Source organism: Pipistrellus kuhlii, unplaced genomic scaffold (assembly GCF_014108245.1).
Source record: "Pipistrellus kuhlii isolate mPipKuh1 unplaced genomic scaffold, mPipKuh1.p scaffold_m20_p_3, whole genome shotgun sequence".
Classification (NCBI taxonomy): Eukaryota; Metazoa; Chordata; class Mammalia; order Chiroptera; family Vespertilionidae; genus Pipistrellus; species Pipistrellus kuhlii.
Window position 1 is genome coordinate 67,343,711 of NW_023425529.1, and position 19,183 is coordinate 67,362,893.

Genomic DNA, 19,183 nt, shown 5'->3' on the forward strand with positions numbered 1-19,183 from the left:
GATTTATGATTGGTTAAGGAAACTAGTTGGGAACAAAGGAGGATGTTAATATGGCACTTAAATAAAAACATATATTTATATATAATGTTCCATTTCTCTATTTGCATAGCTGAACATGTAGAACATCATACTAGTACATGAATAAATTTAAGGATTATTACGTAAGTGTTTAAATTATCTTACTCACGTTTGCTATATCATTATATATGTAGTTTTATTTACATGTGATTTACCTTTTCAATAGAACCATCTAAGATATGTGGCTTAATGTTAAAAGCTGTGAATACTTCTTCTGCAAATTTAATGTGGAATCCAACAGAGACCAACTTCACTCATTACAAGATTTATATATCAAACAGAACTTTTGCAAAAGAATATCTCGTTTGGGGAAGGATGACTGAGTACACAGTTACAGATCTGACTCCTGGTGGAATATATAACATCACAGTACACAGAGTAAGAGGCAATGTTGAAGGATCTGGAACATTTATCAGCATTGTTGCAGGTATACACGTTCTTTTTGTTATTTTTAAAGTTCACATTTATATTGCATATTGTATTGTTCAAGATAAAATGTCAATGTATTTTTTTTTAATTTGAAAACTTTCAGCCCAAAGAATATTTAAGAAGGTAAAAATACTCATTTTGCTGGAATATTCTGAGGATTTTTGAGATAATAAATGTGAAATGTAAATTGAATAAAAAAATATCTGCTACATAGTCAGTACTCAGTAAATGCATCCAATATTATACTTAGTTTCACATTAAATTAGAGGTACAGCTAGTGAAATTAGATACTGATTTGGGGATCACTCATTCTCCTAAAAACTTTGTCTTTGATGTCCCATTATGTGCTTTACACATAAAAAACAAAACAAAACAAAACAAAACAAAACACCACAGACTTAGGATGTGTACAGAGTAGTAAAGGATAGAAGCACGCTGAAACCAATTTGGCTCAGTGGATAGAAAGTCAGCCTGAGGACTGAGAGGTCCTGGGTTTGATTCTGGTCAAGGGCATGTACATTGTTTGTGGGCACATCCCCAATGGGGTTGTGCAGGAGGCAGCTGATCGATGTTTCTCATTGATATTTCTGGCTTTCTATCCCTCTCCCTTCCCCTCTATTAAAAAAATCAATAAAAATATATTTTAAAAAAAGATCATGTAATTTTTTTAAATAAAAAGAATAGAAGAAAGAAAACACATAGTTTAAATAAAATTAATAGGTGAAGTAATGGGAGTATGTTCAAACAATGTGGTTGTACAGAAAAAGGACAGGCTAGCTCTATAGCATGGGTGTAGAAAGTTCTTTAAGCCTTATAGTATCTTCAAAAGGAAAAGAAATTTAAATATAAATATCAGAGAGGAAGGGAGGAGAGAGATATAGATAGAAACATCAATGATGAGAATCATTGATCAGCTGCCTCCTGCACGGACCCCACTGGGAACTGAGCCTGCAACCCAGGCATGTCCCCTAACTGGGAATTGAACCCTCAACCTTTTGGTTCATGGAACATTGGCCAACCAGCAGAGTCACACTGGCCAGGGCCTTCTCTTCCACTTTAAATGGTCTGTGTGCTTACATTGGGCCTACCTTGATAATCAAGTTTTATCTCCATTTTAAGGTTCACAGTCTTAATTAAGCTTAAGTTCTGAAGCTATTGCTCCTGTGTCTAAATCCTGCTCTACCATTCACTTGTTAGCTTTGAAGCCTTGGAGAAGTTACCTAAACTAGTGTCAATTTTCTCATTTAAAAAATGGCAATAATAATTGCATCTATTTGTGAATTGTTATGACTGTTACATTAAACAATGTGTGAAAGTGCTTAGCACAGTGCATAGTATATAATAAACTTGGTAAGAGTTCTTATTTTTTGTATTCAATGCATTAGTATCCCATGGATCATAGTATATATTATGCCCAGCATATAATTGAATTATGGCAAGGCTTACTAGTAAATGTGATAGCTTATCATTACAGTTTTGGTACATGGGAGGTAATAAAAGCAATAATGCAATGACACTTTGTAGAGTCTTTATGTTCTCTTTTTAAAAAGCTGTGCATTATAGGGTTTTGCTTTCTTGATGCTGTTTTAATAGGTTTGTATAACTGTCTTGTGAATATTCTGGGTTATGTAACATTTTGGCCTCACTTTGTATGTATTCTTTTAGGAGTCAGAAAATACTGAGGAGCTCTGGGTGTGCAGTTTTCTTCCATTTGAAATCTATTTTTACTTTCTTCCTCAAAGGTTAATATATGATAGTTTGTATCACATTTTGTTTTTGGGGTTCTCCCAACTCTTTTGAGCTATTTCCCTTATAGATATTGATCAAGGGGTATTTCTGTTTTTTTCTCAGCTTCTCAAAAATGCAGCTTAGGTAAATTTACTGAAATGCCAAGGGGAAAGTTGGGAGAAGCGTTAGAGTGCACTAATATGTGGTTATTAGCAACATGTGACTATTGAGCCTTGACATTGGGCTAGTCCAAATTCAGATGTGCTGTAAGTGTGAAAGACACATGGGATTTCAAAGACAGTTTGAAAAAAATCAACCATCTTATTAATGGTTTTATATTGATAACATGTGAAATGATACTTTTGATAAATTGGTTTAAATAACATACATTGTTAAAATTAGTTTTACATGTTTCTCCTTACTTTTTTAGTGTGGCTGACACCATATATATATATATATATATATATATATATATATATATATTTTTATTGTTTTTTAGAGAGAGAGGAAGAGAGAGGAAAAGAGAGAGAAACATTGATGTGATAGTGAAACATTAATGGGCTACTTCATGCATGCCCCCTGCTGGGGGTTGAGCCTGCAACCAAGGCATGTGCCTTGACCAGGAATACAACCTGCAACATTTGGTGCATGAATGACACCCAACCAACTGAGCTACACCGCCCAGGACTCACGTTATATTTTTATTGGACAGTACCGCTTTAGAGTATTATAAGAGATATATTTAAGCATACTTAAGGCTCAGAGATATCCGGCGATAAAGAAAACTAACAGAAAATAGAAATTGTTTGACAAAGTGTTTTGATCACAGAACATCTATTAAGTTCTAAGGACTTAGGGTTCTGAAGATGAACTTTTGGGAGACTATAGTCTACAAAAAATATCCCAAAAGCCTAGAATTCCTTTTGCCAGCCCAAATTAAATTGAACATATTGTGATTTTTTTGTTGTTGTTCTCTTAAAACTCCAAACATACCCACTCTAGTTTTTATTGTTTAGTAACAACAATTAGGTTAAGAATAATATTTTTTGTTTCATATTTTCTTACCTTTTGAGAGATTAAATTCCGTGGAGTGCAAATCATGTGTTTATTCTGGGGTCTACTTTCAATTGACTGACTCTTCCAGCTCATACGCAAAGAGCTGCAGTCTTCCATGTGACTTAGCATTGCTCTGCCTTCACTACCTTTTATGCGGGCAGGCCTCTCTTCTCTTTGCCCAGACTTAACAATATCCCATCAACTTGCTTCTCACGGCTATTTTTACCTTTCTCCAAATCATGCCATTCCAGAGTAATGGTTTAAAATTAAAAACAAAACAACAACAACAACAAAAAAAACAAAAAACACACCACCAAATCAAATTGCTTTCCTGCTTAAAATGCTTAAATGAATTTTCATTGTATTTAGGGGGGGAAAATTCTAAAATCTTTTTTTTTTTTTTTTTTTTTGGCCTGCATGTTCATCAGAATGTTTCTCTTTCATATGTGATCACAGAAATGCAGGCTGTCTTTTCTCAGTTACTCTACATTCTGTCCATTTCCCAGGCTTCTATCCACTCTGCTTTGAAAGGTCTTTACCAAATTGTCTTGATGTTTTCAGACCTTCCGTCCTGATCAGATGGGCAAACTTCCAGACAAATATATTCTTCCTCCTCTTGGTGAGACACGCTTCATCCTTAGCCAAGAGTTCCTCAGTGTGTAATCTTAAACCTCAGTCTAGGAAACTACATCCTATCTCACCACTATCTCAGTAAGCAGACCTCCACTTCTCCTGTCGTCCTTTTTCTTCCAAAACACCAAAACACCAAATCAGATTGCTGAGGTCTTTTTCTAGATTCTTCCCTAAGACTTCATGGATATTAGCTATTTTCCAGGACCCTTGAAGCAACAGTATTAGCCCTCAAATAAATCAGTCAGGGTTGGTAGTAGTTAATTGGGTTTTTGTCATGTTAGACTTTTTGTCTATTTTAATGTGGGCTGACTAAAAGAATACCAAGGACACAGGTCTGTGTGCGCAATGATCCAGGGAAAGTGCCAGCAGCTATGAACAACAAAGGAATTGTACCCATCACAAACTGGGCATTTCCCTGATCTTTTACCTTGGGCTTATAATAATTCTATTTTTTTTAATTGATGAGAGAGAGAGAGAGAGAGAGAGAGAGAGAGAGAGAGAGAGAGAGAGAGAGAGAGAGTCCATTGCTTCCAGCTCATGCCTTAATAGGGAACAAACCCAATACCCAAGTATGTGCCCTGACCCGGAATCAAACCTACCACCTTTTGGGACAAGGGATGACACTCCAACCAACTGAGCTGCACAGGCCAGGATTGCAATATTTCTAAAGAGTAGTGCTCATTTTGTGGGCAATTTGGAGATGCCGAGAGAATGTATCTTTGAAAATGCCGTGGTGCAAGTTAATTAATTGATATCAGTTTCAGGTACTAGGGAAGCATTATAAGCAATAAAGGAACTTTCAAAGGGAATAAAAAATAATTCTAAAAGTATCTCCCTCCCACCTCCCTCAAAAGAGAAGCTGACTTGTTATGTTAAGATTTCTGTTTTATGCAATGTGCCATTATTTGTTAGGGAAAGTACATTTAAAAATTATATTCATTCAAATGATCTTGGAGGGGGGAGGGCTTTAAATGGTAAATAGAATTCAATTATTAGTCCCAGACTCCTTTCTTCTGAAAACAGTGTTAAATTGGGTGTGTATGTTTTTTTTGTTGTATGTTTTTCACATACTTGTCCTCATAAATTCTCTCCCTCCCATATATTGTTTGTCTGAAATTTGCACTAAAGGTAAAATGGAAATAAGTCATTGGCAACCAATCCGGCAGAACTTAATGTCTCAAACTCCCTTCAAGGAGGTACAGGCAGCATTAAGAAAAAATTTGAAAACAGAGGAAACAAAGATAGAAAATTATGGTTGAAATAGCTAGGACAGTTAGACCAGGTTAAAAACTATCATATTTCCTCTCCCCTCTGAAAACTTAGCTTTCCTTTAATAAAAAGAAACATTTAACTAAATATCAGAATTTGTAACCTTTAAAAAATTTGCCAGGTTTTGGTTATACATTCCCCTCCTCCCCCAATTGTCTTCTATTTGGTAAATATCCAGATAATTGGATAGTTTGTACTTACTTTGCTATAAGAATGATTCAATTTTTCTATTTCAGCCAAGCTTTAAAAAACAATCTGGTCCACCAACAGATTTTAGTAAATAAAATAAATAAAAATCCCAGAGACAGATAACCTAAGTCGATATGCAATTTCTGATCATTTTACTTAAAAATTAGTTCTTGTTAAAGGCATGATATGCATGCCCAGCACCTTCCTATGGCTAGACAAAATGTAAAGGACTGCACGCTTTCTAACAATGTGGTTAGTTTGAAACGTGACCCTTAGCTTATTGATTTTCTTTCTTTTTTTTTTTTTTTTTGAAGTTGTCGGTGAATAACCATTTGAAAACTCTTAATTTCTCAATATCAGCGCCGGAAAAGCCGGAGAAACTGGAAGCCTTCAACATCTCCGCACATTCCTTCTCTCTGCGCTGGAGCCTGGCCTCGGGCCGCGTGGAGGGGTTTCGTGTGGATCTGGTTCCTGACCGCGGCTTTGCTGCCACCAGAGATCTGGGAGGCGGAGAGTATCAGGTATAGTTTTCATCGTCACACTTGCCGGGCCCACTTGTACTTATATTTGGTCCTCATAGGAAAGTTCGTATGAAACTCATTCAGTGTTTTCAAAAGAAGCACAGGTTGGAGACAGAAACACTGTTGCTGGATTGAGGGGTGTAAGTTTCAGCATCACTGGACTGTTACCCTAGCAATGTCCTTATCCCCCTCCCCCCGCTTTTTTTTTAAAGACTACCCTGAACCTGCAGCCAGCCATCCAAGGCTTCATGAATAGTTTAACAAAGAGAGGGCAGAGCTATTGAGTAATCCAGGCTCATGAATTGTGTACTTGCCAGGAGGATCTGCCTGTAAATCATTAATGTGGGCAACAGTTCTCTCCAGAGCCATCAATGTGATTCCACTGCCTGAAAAATGTAATAGCGATGGATATTCTCATCCTATTTTTTTTAGTTTTTGTTGGAACTTCAGAGACACAGGTATTTTGTACACACTCATCAAAATGAGGGCTGAGCCATGGGCTATGGATTTATGACTCTTAATTAGTAGTTGTTTCTCGTGACAATGAACTAGCGTAGGTGGAAATGCATATTTGGTGTTCTATAATGCCGTGTGTTTTGTAAGTTTTTTTGTTTGTGTGAATAGTTGTGTGATAGAGCACACTTGTATTTTATAATACTGTGAAACTTGTGATATTTTAAACAGTGCAGAGTTATACAGCCAAGTTGCTTTATTTTTTTTCTGACTGTGATAGACTCATTATTTTAGCTTTCTTGCTTTCCAGGAAGAGTTTTATTGCCATTGTTTGTTTTTGGTGTTCTAGGTTGATGTTTCCAATGCTGTTCCTGGCACTAGGTACGATGTAACTATCTCTTCAATTTCTGCTACAACATACAGCTCACCTGTTAGCAGAACAGTGACAACGAATGTAACGAGTGAGTATGTGCTTCTATTTGGAGCCAGTATAAATCTATTGGATGGAAACACTTTTATTAGCAATATGGACATCATATGCACTGGAGCAGTTTGGTGATTAAAGCAAACTTAAGAAAGTGGTCTGTTTAGAACCTTCATCTTACTGGTTCTTTCCTGTCCTTTTCTTTCAAAGACTAAAGGTAACTATTCTATACCTGTTCATGAAATGGATCAGAGACTGTAAAATTTGAATAATGGAGAGCCTGAAAATAAGCTCACTGTCCTTGCTAAGAAAGAATTATTCAGCTTGTAAGACTATTTCTTGTTTTCTCAGTTTTGTGTGTAAGACTGGCACAAGGAAGCTTCTTTTGAAAATAATCTGGCATCAAAAGTATATCTGGCATGTAGTATTTAGTAGCATTCCATTTTTTTTTTTTTTTACATTCTTATAAAAGAATGTTTTTGGTATTTCCCAAAGCACTTAATCTTTTTGTTTTTCTCTTGGTTCTAGGGAGGATACATTTACATTTAAGAGACCATTTGTCTTCACAAGTGTACATTTGCATGTACTTTCCTTACCTAGGATTGTGAACATACAATAATTTAACATGGTTTTGTTTTAATAGAACCAGGGCCTCCAGTCTTCCTGGCAGGAGAAAGAGTGGGTTCTGCTGGGATTCTTCTATCTTGGAATACACCCCCCAATCCAAATGGAAGGATTACCTCTTATGTTGTGAAGTATAAGGAAGTTTGTCCATGGATGCAAGCAGCATATACACAAGTTAGAGCAAAGCCAGACAGTCTGGAAGTACTTCTTACTAACCTTAATCCTGGAACAACATATGAAATCAAGGTAATAATTTTTTTTAACAGTAACTTAGTATTAAAATATTGCTTCTATTTTAAAGGTAAAGGAGCTTTTCCCATCTGGTCAAGCCTTTACAGCAGCACAGAAGTGCCTGAGGAATGACCATTTGAATCATGACCTCAGTGCCCATCAGGGCTTTTAAAACGAACAAATATTATAATCCTCTTTCATTTTTATGTGCATTTATGTAATTGATCTATTTTTAAAAGCATTGGCTTAGTGACTTTTTCAAAGAATAAATCAAGTTTAAATTAAATAACTTAGGGTTTATAAGTGAAAATGTTCTACTTTTTAATTAAAATCAAAGTTAGCTTTGTTATTTTTTCTCTGAATCCTGTTGAATTTGTATGTCTGTTATTGGAAATTTGGATAATGGAAGTAACTAACGAGCCAGTTTTCCAAAGAACCATGAATTCAAATAAGCTTCATCCACTAATATTTCCTGATAATTTACTGTGTATTTGTGCTAATAAAAATGTTTAATCATTTACAACATTTAATATGCAAAATTTAACATCTTATTTGAAAATAAAATAAAGAGTAACCTATGAAAAACTACCCTAAATTAGTTAGGCCGTATGAAAATGTTTACAATTAAGAGATATCTGTGATATTTCTAGGGAGGTGGTAAAGGGTACAGATGTTTTCTTGTTCTATACTATCAGCATAACATCAAAATATTCTTTGATCATTGTAGGTAATTGAATGTTGAGAAAAAAATCTGTTAGATTTGTATAAACATGTGAACAGACATAACTGGGATGACCTTCTAAATGGTTAGAAATGATGGAGGGGTTTGCCTGGAGGGTTTTTCCTACTGGAATTATGCCTATTTGTGAAATAATAATAATAATAATAATAATAATAACAACAACAACAACAACAAGAACTGGAGAGCATATACCAAAATTGGGGATCTCACAAATGAGAAAAGTAAAAACAAACTTTTACTGATAGAGAGGTCAAAAATAAAAAATGTTGACAATAATTTTAGTGCAGAAATGTGAGTTAAACAATGGGAAAGCATTTCCTAACTGACATCTGAAAATGACATACTACAGATATTTTCTATTAACGGGCTAATTTATTTTCAGATTATTTTATGAGAAATATCCTGTTGAATGTAATAGTAAAGTTTATATTTTAATGTGATATGAGGAGCTACTTAGCCAACTTAGCTATGCTTAGATTTATTTTTATGGAGTTTGAATTTTTATTCCTTTGAATTCTCTTATTCTTTTCATTCCACATTTTATAAATCATTGTTGAGTCCTTTACACTGTGGTGATAAATGTTAGCCAATGCAGAATTCCAAAAGGTATTTGGCATGTTACATTTGATATCTTCAAAATGTAGGTATAAAATCTATATGATAATGGAAAAATCCTGTTAAGTATATCACATGTGCTATTTCATTTAGTCCTCAGAACAATCCTAGGATATAGATACATTATTATTGCCATATTGAAGTAAAGGGAAATGTGACTTAGATCAGGTAAGTTAATTGACCAAATCTACTTATCTGGGAATTGGTAGAGGTGCAATTGAAAACAAGGTTGTCTGACTCTGGTATGGTATTGGGAAGACCTTGAGTCTTGCTCTCTTTTAATGACAATTTTTTCTGTCTTTTCCATTTGACTAGCTATTCAACTCAAAAAGAACTTTTTCTTCTCTTAAATTCTAGAATCCTTAGTGTAAATGATTAATTAGATCTGCTTACTTTTATATTTAAATGTATTGTATTGCTTTTTTACAGAGAGGAAGGGAGAGGTATAGAGAGTCAGAAACATCGATGAGAGAGAGAAACATCAATCGGCTGCCTCCTGCACGCCCCCTACTGGGGATGTGCCTGCAACCAAGGTGTACATGCCTTTGACCAGAATCGAACCTTGAACCTTTCAGTTGGCAGGCGGATGTTCTATCCACTGAGCCAAACCAGTTAGAGCAAAGATCTGCTTATTTTAAAAAGTGTTTTCCTGAGTGTTTATTTGCCTGATTAAATTGTAAACTCTAAAGCCAGATACTATAGCTATGGTTTTGTATTTGTTACAGAAATAATTGTAGATCTTGCATAGAGTGACTATACTAGTGGAAAGAGATTGAACTTTAAAAATAAGGCAAATTTTAGCTGGATTTTGGTTCTACTACTTATTCCTGTATGACTTCGGGCAAATTATCTGACCTCTCTCAACTAGTTTTCTCACCTATAAATTGTTGACAATAATGCCTTATGTTTTGATTATGTGGCTAAATTGAGATTTATAAAGTTGAAGATTTCCTTGTACATAGAAGTTGCACTTTAAATGGTAATTGTTAGCTTAGGCTATAAAACTTGATTATTAATTTTTCCATTAAGAATATGAGAAATCTGTTGAATCAAACTATGCTGCAAATACATCCTTACGGGAAATGGAAATATGGACAACTCTGTATATGCCTTACATTTTGGGTATATTGTAAGAATGAGAGGAAAAGGGTCTTTATCATTTGCCAAATAATAAGACAAGTCAAAGTTTTATTATTTCAGGTTCTGTTTAACTGGAGAGAAAAACTTTTGAACATAATTATTTTGATCTCCTCCAGGTGGCTGCTGAAAACAGTGCTGGCGTTGGGGTGTTTAGTGATCCATTTCTCTTCCAAACTGCAGAAAGCGGTAATTTTCTTAAAGCATTTTTTTCTACTTTAACTTAGTTATGAGTTTTTGTTACTTAATTTGTTGCTAAAATGAATAAAATATTCAATAGCATGACCATTTAATTATTTTAGAGCCTTCTTAGATAATTTATTTCTTAAACTATATATTGTCCTTTCCGATTATAAAAGCAAATGTTATCTTAAAAAACTAAAAAAATAAAATAAAAAGCATGAAATGAAAATTTTTCATTGTCCTGTTTTACAAAGTATCCTATTAATATTTTCATTTTGGTACATTTCTGACTGGTGTCTCTCTCTCTCTCTCTCTCTCTCTCTCTCTCTCTCTCTCTCTCTCTCTCTCTCTCCATATATATATATATATATATATATATATATATATATATATATATATATTTATATATTTATATATATATTTATATATAACTGCATATAATAAAGGTAGGCTTGTGCCATTTATGCATATTTATATCCTGCATGCTCCAGTTAACATCATCATATGCATTTATATGACATTAAATTTTTAGAAATATGGATTTTAACAGTTATAATATTATCCATAACATGTGTCACTACCAAACCAATTTAAAGATGCCTCTATTGTTCTAGTGGCAGTGAGGAAAAATCTTATTTATTTATTTATTTATTTATTTATTTTAAATCTCTATTGTCAAATCTCTATTTCTCATAATCTCCCCGTTTCTCCCCTATTGACCATTTCTAGCCTGCCCATACCCTCTACCTCAAGCCTTCAAACTCTTTTTCTTTTATTAAATTTTTCTTTATTGATTAAGTTATTACATATGTGTCCTTATCCCCCCTTTGTCCCTCCCCACCCCCACGCATGCCCTCACCCTCCTGTTGTCTGTGTCCATTGGTCAGGCTTATATGCATGCATACAAGTCTTTTGGTTGATCTTTCCTCCTTACCCCCACCCTCCCCTACTGATCTATGCTTCCCTGTCTCTGGATCTGTTTTTGTTTATCAGTTTATGTTGTTCATTATATTCCACAAATGATCTTCATCTTTCTCCAACTGGCTTACTTTGCTTAGCATAATGCTCTCCATTTCTGTCCATGCTGTTGCAAATGGTAAGAATTCCTTATTTTTTATTTTTTATTTTTATTTTTATTTATTTATTTATTTTTTTACCACAGTGTAGTATGCCATTGTGTAGATGTACCACAGTTTTTTAATCCACTCATCTGCTGATGGGCACTTAGGCTGTTTCCAAATCTTAGCTATGCTAAATTGTGCTGCTATGAACATAAGGGTGCATATATCCTTCCTAATTAATAGTTTCTTGGTATATATTCCTAGAATTGGGATCACTGGGTCAAATGGGAGTTTCATTTTTAGTTTTTTTGAGGAAACTCCATACTATTCTCCACAGTGGCTGCACCAGTCTGCATTCCCACCAGCAATGCACGGGGGTTCCTTTTTTTCTGCATCCTCGCCAGCACTTGTCATTTGGTGATTTGTTGTTGATGATAGCATTCTGACAGGTCTGAGATGGTATCTCATTGTAGCTGTCCTTAAGTTTCTTAGTTTGTACTGTTTATCATATCATTTACATATAGCCCCTCTCCCAAGGCCAAACTTTTTTTTTTTTTAATATTTATGTGGTTTTCATTTATAAATCATATTTTATCATTCTTTTCTACAACATGCACCTAAATTCTGTTATTTGGTATCTTAATACTAGGCAACTGTATCACTTATAATGTTTTACCCCAAATGCCTTATTTTGTTTTTATTTCTTTCAATAGTGACTTGTCATGTTTGTTCAATATTCTGAAGGATCTTGATTACTTACTCTACTTAGTCAGTTTTGTATAATTTTTCTTGAAATTAATAGGCATAATTTTCTTTCATTCTGCACTTATGTTTGTCTCATTCCAATTAAAATAATATATAGATTATTATTATTGCAGATTATGAATAATTGAAACCAAAGTACCATAAATTCTGATGAAAATTAATTTTGGGGGTGTGTGAAACTCAAAATGTAACAATCACAACCAATTGGGTGTTATCCACTTTATGTTAGACACTAGATATTAAACATTCTAGAAATGCTTTTTGGTGTAATTGGTGGATATTTGTTTTAATTTGCCATTTCTTAATTACCTAGGGAATCTGTATAATTCCAAAAGGTTTTGAGGAGAGATTCACATTTTAGTTATTTTTTGTATATTCACAAACAGCTAATAATTGAATTTTTCAGACATATTTGAAGTAGTTTATCATTAGACTAGAGGCCCGATGTACTAAAATACCTGCAAAAGTAGGCTTTCCCTTCCCTGGCTGCTGGAACCAGCTTCCCTCTGGCACCTGGGACCTGGGCTTCCCTCCTCCAGCCGCCCACAGGCACCTGGGACCTGGGCTGGCTTCCCTCCGGCCCTGTCTTTGTCAGGAACAATCTCCAGGAAGATGTCTGGTCTACTTAGCATATTACCCTTTTATTATTATATTGATAGATGTGTTGATCAAATAGTCTTGAAGTTAAACTTATCTACCCCTTAAACACAGCACTATGGGCCTAATTTCTAGTTCTTTATTTTGGGCAGAAGTTATTTAAATATATTTCAAAACCTCTCATGCAAGTATTGCAATAGATCCCCTTCTTCCCCAATGTATTACATATTTAGTTTCATATAACATGGGAAGTGTAATATCCTAAAATTATATAACTGGCATTCTAAGTTTTATAACGTTATTTTTACTTCCCCTGTAATCCCTCTCACTTCCCCAGCTCCAGGAAAAGTGGTAAATCTGACGGTGGAGGCCTTCAACTATTCAGCAGTAAACCTGATTTGGTACTTACCCCGTCAACCAAATGGCAAAATTACCAGTTTCAAGATTAGTGTCAAACATGCAAGAAGTGGGATAGTGGTGAAAGATGTCTCCATCAGAGTAGAGGACATTTTGACCGGGAAATTGCCAGAATGCAATGTAAGTACTATGGAACACTTTCTATGTCTCAAGAACTTTAAATAAATGTATATCTTGAAGTTTCCTGCATCTGGATACTATATATTTTGCCAAAGTATAGCGATTTGATTACTTATAGTATTCGGTCATAGTATCATGTTACACACAGTTGGCTGTGTTCAAAGTAGGATAAGAGAAGGGTTTGAGAATTCAAGAGTAAAATGTCAGAATTGCTTAGGGAGCTCAGGAAAGACTCCTGACAGGACTAGCATTTGTGATAGGCCTTGGAGAAAGGATAAATGGAGATTGTCTGACAGACACATTTTGTGTGAAGGGTACTTTATAAAGCTCTGAAGTAAGAAAGTATAGGCTATCACTAGTAACAAGATGTGATAGGAAGTGAGAGGATGGGCATTGTCAAGGTTAAGTTTGTGAAAGTAGATTTTTGTTGTGCATATATTTGGTGAAAAATTTGTTATTATTCTAGTCACCAATGGGAAATCCCTAGAAGTACTGTAATAATGCTCTTCTAAAAATAATCTTGTTAATCTTTGTGGTAATATTGATGGAGAAGCAGCCAAACAAAATTTTGTTTTAAATGCTCAAATTTTTACAAGTTTCAAAATCTTCTTTGTGGAATTTGGATATATTCTAATATTTACAAACACACACACACACACACACACAAACATGCACTCACATACACAACACATGCTTTATCTTTTGAGTGCTTATGAGAAAAAATTATAGTAACAGTAAGAAAGAAACATATTTGAAATTTCACAAACAGGGAAAAATTTCAGCTCTTTGGCTCTTGTACTTTTAGCATGAATTTCAGAAATTCTTACTAATGATTTTGTTATAGTTTTACCTTTATTTTAAGCCATTTGAAATCCTACTCACAAGAAGGATTAAGGTATAAAGAATGCAATATGTATATTATGCTCTAAAACTGTAGGCACAAATGGGTATAATTCTAGGGTATAATCTAGCAGATTTTTTCCATAATGTGTATAGGCTAATTTGTTAAAGTCTTATATTATTACCACTAAATTCTGTGATCATACACATATCACAAATGTAATAATAATATTTATTGTATAAAGGAAAAAGAAATACATTTCTCATGTCTGTGAAGAGACAACACATTTTCCCATTGACATTTATTTTATTCACTAGGAGAATAATGAGTCTTTTTTATGGAGTACAACCAGCCCTTCTCCAACCCTCAGCAGAAGTACGCCTCCAACACGCACCACATACTCCTCGAACACGTGGGCACGGAGTAAGATAAGCTCCGTGTGGAAAGAACCCATCAGTTTTGTAGTGACGCATTTGAGACCTTATACAACATACCTTTTTGAAGTTTCTGCTGTTACAACGGAAGCAGGTTATATTGATAGTACAATTGTCAGAACACCAGAATCAGGTATGGTTTTTATTTATTTTGTGTATGTGTGTGTGTGGGGGGGGTAGGGGGGTGTTAAATTACGTACAGAAAGGCCTTTCATTTAAAAAATATATATATATATATTATTGATTTTTTACAGAGAGGAAGGGAGAGAGAGAGAGAGAGAGAGAGAGAGAGAGAGAGAGAGAGAGAGAGAGAGAGAGAGAGAGAGAGAGAGAGAGAGAGAGAAACGTAGATGAGAGAGAAACATCGACCAGCTGCCTCTTGCACACCCCCTACTGGGGATGTGCCTGCAACCAATGTACATGCCCTTGACCGGAATCGAACCTGGGACCTTTCAGTCCGCAGACCAACGCTCTACCACTCAGCCAAACCAGTTTCGGCTCATTTTTAAAAAAAATACAGATTTTTGTTAAAATATTTCTTCCTTTTCGATACTTTCCCCCCTAATGACAGATAATAGAAATCTTACTTAGAGAATCTTCAATTTCACTTCTTTTTTTATAACATAAGCATCTAGAAGCAGAAATATTTGAAAGGATTCTTGAACTAATGACCATGATTCTAAGATCAGCTTTTATTCTGTGATCTCGGCACTTATTCATAATCATCCCTTCCCTTCTGCATCTTCTGTAATAACCTATACCCTTCTCTCACTGATATTGCTATCACCAAATGTAAAGTTATCACCTGCATAAATATCATGCAATTAACATTTCAGTATTAAATAAAAACAGTAGTTAAAAATATACATATTAGTATCCTATTTGCCCTGCAGTTTCCTCATGTGAAAAAAGGAAACTGTAATAGTATGTTTTTATGGCAGTGGTGTTAGGATTTAATGAGTATAATTAGATATTATTACCACTAAATTCACTATTTCTAGATCTGAAAATATCAATTTAATTATGGTAGTATGGATATATATGTAAATTTATGTAGATACTGACATAATTCCATACTAAATATATAGTATCAAATATTCAGTTGTGATTTGTAGTATTTGAAGTTACTGGAAATTATTGATGGTAAAGTAATTTCACTAAAGCATAGTATAATATTTTCTTTTCTGGTAACATAGCTGTTAGTTTTTATCATTTCATTACATGTAAGTTTGAGGGTTTTTTAATTTTAATAACCATCTTTGAATCACAGCATTTTCTTCTTTGATAATCCTTACTTCTTCTTCTACAATAAAAACAAATTCATGAGGGTCACCCAAAGTGAGATTTAGTAGGCACAAAATTTGTTTTGGAAAAAAAAATTGAAATGTTTTATTTTAATTTAAAGAAAGGGCAAAATGTAGAAACATCTGTGAAAAATAGACCAAATTGTCATTATTAATTTTACATGTTAACAGTGTTACCTTAGAATATTCTAATTATAGGCTATAAATATTCTCTCAGAAACAAGTACAAGTATTGATACAAAAAGTAAAGATCATTGCCAATAGATTCTGAAGGTTGTTATTTCCTTGACGCTTTTACTTGTATCTACCAGGAGTTGAGTGTATATCAAGTCAGACACAGGCCTGTTGAATGCAATATATATGTACATATACATGTTTCAGGACATGTAACTCTACACTGAACTATAAAGAAATGAAACTTAGATGCAGCATTAAATAAGAATAGTAATTGTTGCAAATAAGTTGATCTTATGATCCAGCATGTCTTATTCAAATTCAATTTATTCCATTTTTCCTTTTCTTAAGTTAAGAAAACGCTTTGCTGTTATTGTGATATTTTATTTTGTTTTTTTACTTTATATTTTATTATGTGTATTTAATCAGGTAATTTTTAATTTTAAATATATATAACTGTTCTGTTATTTATTCATTTCCTCTGTGATTATTTTAGTACCTGAAGGACCACCACAAAACTGTGTAACAGGCAACATTACAGGAAAGTCCTTTTCAATTTCATGTGATCCACCAATGACAGTTACAGGGAAATTTAGTTATAGAGTTGAATTATATGGGCCATCAGGTAAGTGTTCATTGTTTTGTTTTTTTACCTTTCAGAATAAGAATTACATAAAATATGTTACTGGTATCATTTTTTTAAGTATCAGACTCCTTTTAAAAAGACCCTATAATTGAAGCAAATAATTGAGAAGTAATAAGGAAGGTATGGCTCTTTGAAAATTTTTCTTAAAACCATAAATAAGTATAAAGAAGGCAGAACACTATCCATGTTCCGTATTTGTTGAGGATGAGCTGAACTAAAGATAACTCCTCAAGAAGAAAAGTGTTAGAGGAGATATACAGAGAACTCCCCACCCCCCAAAAATGTATATATACTTTAACAACTGATAGCTCAATTTTGAAAATGAAATATATTTTAATAAACGCTTCCTTTATAATTTTTCAATATATACATTTTTTGGGATGCCCTATATGTTTTTATATTTGAACAAGAAGACCTCGAGTTATTCTGATTACAAATATATTTATGAAGAACAATACTCTTTGATTATACTAACTCAGATTTCTGCTTAGAATAAAGATTCCATTTCTAATAGTTAGAGCTCTCTGAAAATAATATGAGCAACTTTATGAGGTGTCAAGTTCTCCATCTCTGTGAACAAGGAGAACTTTGGCATCTATTTGTCATAGATATTTTGAGGGGTTTAGATACTATATTATTGGTAGTTAATTAAATAAAATCTAAAATTGTTTCTATGGTTATACAAGATAAGTTAAATTCAAATAACAATGAAATAACATAAACTCACATATTATTATTTATTTTGAAGAATGAAAAAAGTGGAGTTCTAAATTATTCATTGTGAAACTTTTATGAATCTCATGAATCATATGAGTAACCTTTATTTTGCATTCCTGAAATACTTGCAGTTTTTTAAAAAAATGGTAGTCCTTTCTTCAACTCCCAACCCTTTCTTCTTTCTGAAACATAGAGACAAACACAATACAGAGACATACCTTTTGGAATTAATTTGCAAAACATTGGCAAGGTAATTTTTTTCATCTATAAAACTGATAAATCAAGTAAGATGCATTTAACAGCATGGAAGTCATTAACAATCTTGGCAAGAACAGTTATAATAAAGTGTGGGGGTAAATGACTGATTGAGATGGATTCAAGAGAATGAGAGAACATTGTGTAGTAGGTAACAGACAATTCTTGAGTTTTGCTGCAAAGTGAAGCAATGAAAGAAGCAGAGCATGGGAATGGGGTAAGCAGAGCTAACAGGGCTTCCTCCACAGAAAGAACAAATAATTCTTCTCTGTTGTCTGATGTGAATGAAGAAAGAAACAAAAACTTAATGATATAAGAAAGGCAAGAATTATTGAGGTTATGGAGGATTTGCAGTTATTGGTAATAGCGATAACAAAGTTATGATCATGAGAGAGTGACTGAGATAGAGTGCAGACTAGATTATTTAAAAAGAGCTCAAGGTAGTTTAAAGATTATCTCTTTAAATATTGAAATCACCACAGTAAGATGGTAGCATTAAATAAAATGACATTGAAGTAGTAGGTACTCCATCCAGAATGAGAGTAAGAATGGGAGGGTTAGACAGTGAGCCACAGTTTGCCACTCTGTTGACTAATGAGTTTGCTGACCACTGGATAGGGGCTTAATCACAAGGAACAGCAACAGCCTGTAATTATTGGAATTGATAGTCTTAGAAGATCACTACAACGAGGGCCAGTGGATGCCATTATAACATCACGTTTAAAAATGTAGGCTTTTATAAGGAGGGAGCTAGAATGGCCTATGATAGGGTAATGAGGAACAGAAAAAACACTTACCACACCTGAAGGACTAATCGTGTCTTAAGGGCTCTGGGGAAAAATACCTACTGGGAAGGCTGAAGGGAACAGAAGTAGCCCTTTGAGGGGACAGTCAGGTTTCAACAACAAGAAGGTGAAAGAACTATTTAGTGAAAAAGTTCAGGATTTGAGGAATTTTGATGCTGGACTACTTGAATTTTTCTCAGAAGCTAAATTAGAAACGTTTTCTAAATAAAATTTTCTATAGATGAAAATGAGAATATTTAGCATTTTAATTGACTAAATTTGAATATAAAATGTTGTCACTGATTTTTAAAAATAAATATTTATTGTTGAAAATATTATATATACCCACTTTCCTCCCTCCCATTGCCCTCTCTATCTCCCAAGCCTTCACCACCCACTGTCTGTGTCCTTGGGTTATCCCTTCCTTCTGAGATTTGACAGTCTGTTCAATGTTTCTATGTCTCTGGGTCTATTTTTGTTTATCAGTTTATGTTAGTCATTAGATTCCACATATGAATGAGATCATGTGATACTTAACTTTCTCTGATTGGCTTATTTTGCTTAGCATAATGCTATCTAGGTTTAAATGGTAGTTCCCTTCTTTTTTATAGCTGCATAGTATTCCATTGTGTAGAGGTATCATAGTTTTTAATCCACTCATCTGCTGATGGGCACTTAGGTTATTTCCAAATCTTAGCTATTGTAAATTGTGCTGCTATGAACATATGGGTGCATATATCCTTTCTGATGGGTGT

At 34.0% G+C, this 19,183-nt stretch overlaps 1 protein-coding gene across 1 annotated transcript in view; it reads left to right on the forward strand.

Moving 5' to 3' along the window:
* PTPRQ (protein tyrosine phosphatase receptor type Q) overlaps positions 1-19,183 on the forward strand; it is a 248,128-nt gene that overhangs the window by 41,160 nt on the left and 187,785 nt on the right. The window contains exons 17-24 of the mRNA XM_036457041.2: positions 245-505; positions 5,743-5,903; positions 6,706-6,817; positions 7,424-7,650; positions 10,249-10,318; positions 13,073-13,272; positions 14,431-14,680; positions 16,522-16,650. Coding sequence (XP_036312934.2) covers positions 245-505; positions 5,743-5,903; positions 6,706-6,817; positions 7,424-7,650; positions 10,249-10,318; positions 13,073-13,272; positions 14,431-14,680; positions 16,522-16,650 — 1,410 coding nt within the window. The remainder of the gene's footprint in view (positions 1-244; positions 506-5,742; positions 5,904-6,705; positions 6,818-7,423; positions 7,651-10,248; positions 10,319-13,072; positions 13,273-14,430; positions 14,681-16,521; positions 16,651-19,183) is intronic.